The sequence below is a fragment of the Propithecus coquereli genome, unplaced genomic scaffold (assembly GCF_000956105.1).
Source record: "Propithecus coquereli isolate 6110/MARCELLA unplaced genomic scaffold, Pcoq_1.0 Scaffold147, whole genome shotgun sequence".
In the NCBI taxonomy this organism is placed as follows: Eukaryota; Metazoa; Chordata; class Mammalia; order Primates; family Indriidae; genus Propithecus; species Propithecus coquereli.
In genome coordinates this window covers 7,966,245-7,974,743 of record NW_012139080.1, presented here as the reverse complement: position 1 = coordinate 7,974,743, position 8,499 = coordinate 7,966,245, and the positions used below count along the sequence as shown (strand labels likewise).

The 8,499-nt window shown below is 37.6% G+C and overlaps 1 protein-coding gene across 1 annotated transcript in view; it reads right to left on the bottom strand.

Moving 5' to 3' along the window:
- FANCC (Fanconi anemia, complementation group C) overlaps positions 1 to 8,499 on the bottom strand; it is a 139,842-nt gene that overhangs the window by 45,942 nt on the left and 85,401 nt on the right. Inside the window, exon 6 of the mRNA XM_012640061.1 lies at positions 2,203 to 2,367. Within this exon, the coding sequence (XP_012495515.1) occupies positions 2,203 to 2,367 (165 nt within the window). The remainder of the gene's footprint in view (positions 1 to 2,202; positions 2,368 to 8,499) is intronic.

Sequence of the window (8,499 nt, the reverse complement as noted above, 5' to 3'; positions counted from 1 at the left end):
AAAAGGAAGATTAAAAGATTTCCTTTTTCATCCCACAGCTGTTTCATCAGGAAAAGATGAAACCGACACATCAGAGAATTCTCTGACTCATGAGATGGAGACATCTACTCCAGGGAAAGTGGGCAGAACTGTAAATAAAAAGCAAAAATATTGGGAAAATTATTTTTCCCATGGTTTTACAAATGTTACTGATTTACCTTATTGTGTCTTATGCAACATAATGTTTCAAATACTATTATGGCATAAGCTAATTGCAGCATCAATTTGAGACCAATCATGCAGAGTCTAAACAAAAAGGAATTAAATAATTTAAATGTAGATGTGATAAATTAATATCTCATCCACAGAATGAGTACAGTTACACCTTATAACAGAACCTTCTGTGTTGCTTATATTTGTCTGGTATCAGCACCAACTAAGCATGGAAAAAGATCTTTTATGTGAAACTTGGCCACATACACAAGTGATAAGAAATACTTCAAGTATTGAATAATTTATTTTGTTTTTTCTTGGAACAACAGGGCGCTGATAACTGTTTGCACTGATACGGCAAATACAACAGTGGGTAACGCTGCGGATCAAAGGAGGGACTCGTCATCATCGTATTCTTCACTGCCACACATGCACAGTAAGAACACTGCCAATTTTATATAAGAATGTTTGATGAACAGTATAAAATATTGATTTTATTAAATTCTCACTCTGGAGAACATTTTTAAAAATAGATTCTGTATGGTGAAAAGGAAAGTATGCATAAGGCACTTGTGCTTCATCGAAAAACGATGGTCATCTGGAGAAAAGCACTCATCCAACTGTTTGAGCTATGAGCACACCTGATCACTTTTTTTCCCATGGAAATTTACTTGAAAGAATGACTAGCACACAAGCAATGGCTATTCACACTGTGGTATCTGGCACATACTTTCTCAAAAATTAGCAAAGTGATCCAGTCATCTCAAGGAAAACAACTATGTGATAGCATTTGTATCCCATGATAAATTTGAGCTTTTAAGGAGAAATTAGAATCTTGGAAAATCTGTCTGCCAACATGAGCTTAACAGCTTTCCAATACCTACAGATATTTCTGATAAGATTGGTGGTGATAGCCATGATTATAAGTTTTGATATTGTATAGTGTAATGTGTCAACATTTGGAAGATCTGCATAACTCAATGAACCAAGATTCCATTGAGCTATTCCCTAACGAATGATGCATAGACAAAAGATCCATTAAAAGTGCAAAACAGACCCAGAGGTGTTTTTATGTAACAGAGTATGAAAAATTCAGTGATACAATTTCAGATTCCACGTTGCAACTAACCTTTAAAAAATGACCATTTTCAAATTTTGGTGGTATCAAAACAAAATATCCACAATTATCTGAGGTGGCTATTAGAATATTACTGCCTTTTCAAACTACATATCTATGTGGGGCCAGATTTTCTTCATATATTTCAACCAAAATAATATATTCTACCAGATTGAATGCAGAAGCAGATATGAGAATCCAGCTATCTCATACCAGACAATGCAGTTCACAAAAATTGTAAAAATAATGCCACTCTTGTCACATAATTTTTTTTGCCTTGGAAAAGATCACTGTTTTTCATAAAAACATGGTATTTTGTTAACATGTAATTGATTTATTGTATTTCTTTCTTCCTCTCTCTCTCTCTCTTTTTTTTTGAGTCGTGCTCTGTCACCCAGGCTGGGCCTCATCATAGCTCACAGCAACCTCAAACTCCTGGGCTCAAGCGATCCTCCTGCCTCAGTCTCCTGAGTAGCTGGGACTACACGCATGTACCACCACACCTGGCTAATTTTTTTTATTTTTTGTAGAGATGAGGTCTTGCTCTTGCTCAGGCTGGTCTCGAACTTCTGGCCTCAAGCAATTCTCCCACCTCGGTCTCCCAGAGTGCTAGGATTACAGGTGTGAGCCACCACACCTGGCCTGATTTATTATTATTTCTAAATGAAGGAATATTTTAAAAATTTGTTTTAATTTCAAATATGGTAAATATTGATAGGCATACCCACATTAAGAAAAAAAATTCTTGGTATACTCAATAACTTTTAAGAGCTTAAAGAGGTAAGGTGGTCAAAATGTTTGAAAACTGCTGTTGTACAGCATTTCCAACATACTGAAGCATTCTAAGAAAGGAAAAACAAAGTTGGATTATAGGATAAACGAATATCACTTACTGCAAAAATGCCTCATTTACGGCGTCAAAGAACTCAGGCCAGAGGATCTCCTGATGTTCATGTCCATGGTAGATGAGCAGAGCCTCCACCAGGGGTTCAACATCTGGCAGAGTAACAAGTGGGACACAAACTCGTGACAGGGATGTTACTCGTTCAGGAGCCATTCTATGAAAGAAATAAAATAAAATCTTCATGCTCAAAGGTCAATGACAGGTCATCTGTTTTGCCCCTAACATAAGGAGAACTACTCTAACACCCATCTATGAACTCTTCTCTTTTAATCAATTCTCTAGGAAGAAACCCTTTAGCTGCCATTCCCATTTCAATATCACTCACTGTCAGGACTTTGTTCGGTATAGCTATCTACAGACACCTCCAACTTACCATGCCCAAAACAGAACTCTTGAATTCCTTTCCCGAATGTTTTCTTTCCCTAGTGCTCTCTACCTTATTTGCTCAGGCCCAAACCCTGATTCCTCCCTTTCTCTCAAGCCCCTTACCTGATCCAGCAATAAATACTGTCAACTCATCTGACCTCTTCTCAACACTTCCATTACTACCCTCCAAACTGTGGCCTCCACCACTGCCAAGCCTGGGTTATGGAGTGGCCTCCTGTCTTCTTGCTCCTGCACTCATTCCTATGGCTTATGATCAGAACAGTTCCAGCAACTCTTTAAAAACTCAGATCACATCACCTGTCTGCTCAAAGTCTTGCCATGGCTTCCCACCTCATGCAGAGAACAAGCAAGGTCTTACACTGGCCACCAAGGCCTTCCACGGTGGGCCACCTTCTATTTCATTGGCTTCATCTCCTTCCACTCCTCCCTTCGTCTGTTCTACCTCCAACGCCTCCAAATAAGGTCCTGCTGTTCATTCTGCCTGTGACACATGGCTAGCTCCCTCATTTCACACAGGCCATAGCTCAAGGGTTGCTTCAGCAGGTCTTCCCTGATCATCCCACATCAATGTACTGTTCACCATATGCGGCAATTTAAATTTAAAAGAATTAAAATGAAATAAAATTAAAAATCTAGTTCCTCAGTTGCACTAGCCACATTTCAAGTGCTCATTTGAGCTACAGGAGGCAGTGGCTACAGTATGAGTGCAAATTCACACGATGTGTCCATTACCACGGGGAGTACCACTGGACAGCAGAGCTTCAAGCGCTCTCTCACCCTCGCTCCACTTTCTTCATTTGCACTTTTCACCGCCTGACCTGTGAGGTGTTTCCTTGTATCTTGCTTGTGGTCTGTTTCCTCCTACAGGCACTTTTTTCTACTTTGCCCACTGCTCTATTCCTTGCACCTTGAGACAACTCCTTAACACACATTACATGCTCAAGAACTACATATTAAATAAATTGGAGATTAATAAAATGAAAGTTCTGGGTGTAGGCTATTAGATTCTTTCTAGATATTTTCATATATAATCATAAATATAGAAATTTGGTCGTGTGTTTTGTGAAACACAAGTGGTACCACAATATAGAACATATAGCTGTTCCTAGTTTTTTTAAAAAAATTGCTGCCTATTAGAAAATATGTATGTTATACTACTTCCATAAAAAGGAATGAAAATATGTATGTTCTGTAATTTAACAATGTATCTATTAACAGGCACTGAGGTTGCTTCTAATGTTTCACCATACCAAGGCTGCAGTGGTATCCTTGCACGTCCCTAGCTGTGCCCATACAAGTACTTGCATATTAAATTGTCTTCCAAAAGATTGTACCAATTTACTTTTCCACTCTTGCCAATGATATTATTGTTTTTATTTTTTGCTAAATTGGTGGACAAATATTGTTATTCCATTGCTTTAATTTGCATTTTCCTGATAACTTGTGAGACCTAGTAATTGTTACCCACTTACATTTCTTCTTCAGAGAATTTTTTTTTAAATTAGTGTATGTCTGTCCTATTCATTCATTTAATGAATATTTTTTGATCCTTTACAATAGTCAAAGTTCTGTTTGAGGTGTTCGTGATACAGGAGCAAAGATGACAAAGCTTAGTAAGGGAGAGAAACAATAAAATGCCAGATGATATTACGTTTCATGCTGAAAAGTAAAGTACGTTGAGTGGTTAAGAAGTGCCAGGAATTTACTCAGAAGGTGACATTTGAGCAGAGATGTAAAGGAGGTGTATGAACAAACCACATATCTAGGAGAAAAACGTTGCAGGAAGATAAAAAGCAAATGCAAAGGTCTTGAGTATCTGAATACAAGGATGCCAAGGTGGCTCGACCACAGTGAATGTGGGTGGAAGAAGTCAGAGAAGCTTTTGTAGACCACTGTGGGAGGCTTGCATATTCTTTTTTTCTTTAACTTAGACTTTACCTTTATCAAATTTACAGATACAACTATAAACAGTCAAATAGTTCTTCAAAGCTTATGAAAATAGCAGCTTTTGAAAGAGCACTCCCACCCCCATTTTCTGATCTCCATAGAGAACCACTTTCGACCCTAACTAATTCTTTAGTAGTTCATTCAGTGCATTTTTCAATGCAAACTACAACATTGAATTTGCAGTGATACATCCAACAGATTATGGAGAAAACAGAACTCCAGGATGTTTCTGATGAGAACATAGACAAATTGGCACAACCTCTTTGGAGAACAATTGGTAGTACCCTGCTACTATTTCCTCTTATAGGTTAAGGAGACTTAAACAAAACTGTTTGTAAAGGGTAGATTCAATCTTGCTGAACATTTGTGCAGAAATGAATAAATGATTATTTACAGAATGGAATGCTATATGGCAATTTAAATGAACTAGACCTATAGTATCCAACATAAATCTCAAAAATATAGTAATGAATGAAGAAGGAAAGTTGCAAAAAAATTCCACAATATGCCATTACTTACGTAGTTTTAAAACACTCACAGCAATACATACATACATGAAGTAAAGTCTGAAGACTAAACTCCCATCCAAGTACTAGCCAGGCCTGAGCCTCCTTAGCTTTTGAGAAGGACTAAACTCTGATCTTTTTCTTTTGCCCAAATTCCTTTTTCTAAGGGGACCTGGTGAGTCACGCTGACAAATGATAAAATCTCAGTAAACAGGTTTTTATGATGGGGTTTACTTCCTTACCTGATTCTGGTATAGCATCACATGGAAGATAGAAGACCCTTATCTTAACTCAAGCATTCCTTTCCACTGATTCCCGGCCTTTTGGACAAAGCCAGACTCTTTCAGCTAATTGTCAACTAAAGAATCCCTAAATCCACCTATAACTCGTAAGCCCCGACTCTGAGATGGCCCACCTTTTCCGGCCCAACCAATGTATGCCTTCCACGTATTGATTTATGACTTTACCTATAATCCCTGTCTCCCTAAAACGTATAAAACCAAACTGTAATCCAGCCACAGTGAGTCCACTTGCTCAAGGCTTCTTGGGTGTGGCTCTCGGTCATGGTCCTCAAATTTGGCTTAGAATAAACCTCTTTAAATTATTTTACAGAGTTTGGCTTCTTTTTCGTTGACAAGTGTTAAAACATGACAGGAAGAATCTACGTCAATTTCTTGAATGTGCTTACTCCGGGGGGGGGGCAGGGGGGGAGAAGAAATGGAATGGGAGAAGGATGCTTCAACTGTAATTGAAATATTTTATTTCCTTAAAAAGATCAAATATAAATATTAATAGAATGTTAGCATTGTAAAATCTGGGCAATGGACACGCAGTTTTTCTATATGTCTTACGTATTTTATAATTAAACTTTTAAAAACTAAAATACAATGTTACCTAGTAAATAAAATACTAAAAATAAAAAGATGATAGTTATAAAAAAGGAGTTATTTCCTGGCTCTGGTTCTTATTTCCAAAATAGCAAGAGTAGCTCATGAAAAACCTATCACCTCTAATAAGCCTGCGATTGCTTAGTATTTATTTTTCTCTGGAGTATTTTTTCCCTTTATTTATATCTTTTTATACTTTTTTCATGATTCGTACCAGTCTCTTTTCAGATTGTTTCTGTAGAATTATTTGTGCTTTTCATTTTCTCACCTTTGGACAGGAGAAGACAGTTCAAAAAAGCATATAAACTCTCCTGATCACAATTAGCAGAGTCTGCTGGATGATATCAGCTGATATGCTTTTTATAGCTTAAAAACTTCCCTTTGTGCGAGATTGTGCCATTTTGGAAGCAGCTTCATTCCCCAATTCATAATTGTTTCTTTGTTAAGGATGTTTGTTTTTCAAAAACAACATGGAAAAATTCCCTGACACAGAGGAAAGTCCACTAAAGGATGTCCATGCTGGTACTTGGCTGGCAAGAGCAGCAGGGATAAAATGGCAATGAAGTTGGTTAGCAGTTTAGGTATTCCTAGTCAAAGCAAATCTATCATATAATTAGAAAAATTCTTAACTGAATTTACCAAGCATTTGAGATCCCTGTACTAGCAGAATGTCCCCTGGAAACTGACACATCTGGTACATTTCTAATTTGCTCTATTGAATGATGTTTACCAGAGAGTCTTTTCTTTTTCTTTTCTTTAAAGAATTTAGAATTCGACAACATATTATAAATTTTTTCCAGGTACTTTTCTGAATGTGTTGAGCCCATATATAGTTTTTGGATTGAGTTCATTTATACCTATTAGAAGACTGAATTTAAAAAGCAATTTGATGTGTGACATGCTCTTTGAGTCTCTTAATGAACTTTTCTGTTCGGTATCCAGAAAAGAACTTGGACCTCTAAAAGCTTGTGTGAGACTCAGAACTCTTGAGTCTACAGTTCTCTGGTGAATTACAAATTCAACCAAATATGTTTTCTTGTCTCAAGCAGAATGATTTCATGAAACCAGGTAGTGATAACATTCGAAAGACAGCTGCCAAACATGCTGGAGCCATTACAGTTGCTGCAGTCACTAGTTACAATAATATTTAAGATATGTATCATAATACTACATAACTTTCTCCTACATATCTGAAGTTACCTGTACATTTTTACGATGTACAAATCAAAAAAGTTGAATCAGAATACGGCATAGTGGGCAAACTGCTTGCTTAAATCCAGGATATTCCCATCCATTTATGAATCTGAGTTTTATCATTCCTTTCCTTTCACTGGTGTGACTTCAGATGTTCAAGCAGCCAAAAACACTCAAACTTAAGTACTGTAATGCTATGCTATTTTGCTGTTTTTCTCCTTCTAAAAGGCATCTATACATATATTTTATTTCACTTTTCACCACTTGAATGTTTGAAGTTCATTTCTAAAGATTCAAAAAGCCTCATAAAAATGTAGACATTGATCTCATAAATTCAGATGCACAGATTGTCAGAGGAACAAAAAAGTTGGAAAACCGGCTTAGTTTCCTTTCACATTATTTTTAGAGGCCTGATAAATGGTGTTGTCATAGCATTTTAAATAGAGTTTCACTTGCCACCAAGTAAAATCAACAATTCAATGACAGAATGTTTAAATTCTACCCTGTTCTTTGCTACAAACTGTCTAGAAGGAGCGACATTCTGAGCATTGTCAGTTTATCCTGTTGTCCTGCGGTTTGCTGCAGATGGTTTGGAAGCTACAGCACAACCACACAGGAAGTACGTTCCCAGCAGTATATGCTTACCGTCGAGCCTTCTGCAGTTGAATTCTTGTGCAGAAATCATTTGGAAGTGCTGCTCTGGCGCTCAGTCAAGACTTAATGCTTAGCGTAATCCAGTCTGGAAAGTGTTGCATAACTCTCCACTTGAACTTGAATCTCTATGCTCTGACAAGCTTCAGAGCAAAAAAGGAGCCATAAAGGCCATGAGCACCTTGAAGCCCTTTGGAAGGTTATCAGTTGGTCTGAGTTTTGGTAGACCCAAGAACTAAGTTTACATGAGACTTTAAAATTTTTCAGGAAAATTATTTTGGATCTTTTTCAGCCTAATTAGCAGATACAATCTGTAGCCATGAGCTTCAGTGCTTGATAAATGTCCTCAGTGCCACAGTCTTTCTACCCATCCAGTCACCAGTGATAGTCTCTAACTCTTCTCATTCTCTCTTTTCAGATAATGAGAAAAAAGTTGCACTTACAGGTCTTTTAGGGAGGAGGATCAATGCGTCAGGGCTGGAAGGCAAGACTGCCGTCTGCTTACTTCTTTATTTCAGACTCTGGATGAGTGATGCACACACACTGCTCTCAGGCCTACCCTTCAATTGCATAAACATCCATCCAGCCCTAACTCTATGCAAAATATTCTGCTGTGCTCCGTGCAAAATACACACTTAAAAAGTATCCTTCATCACACACGTGCGCGCGCGCGCACACCCACACACACACACACACACACACACACACACACAC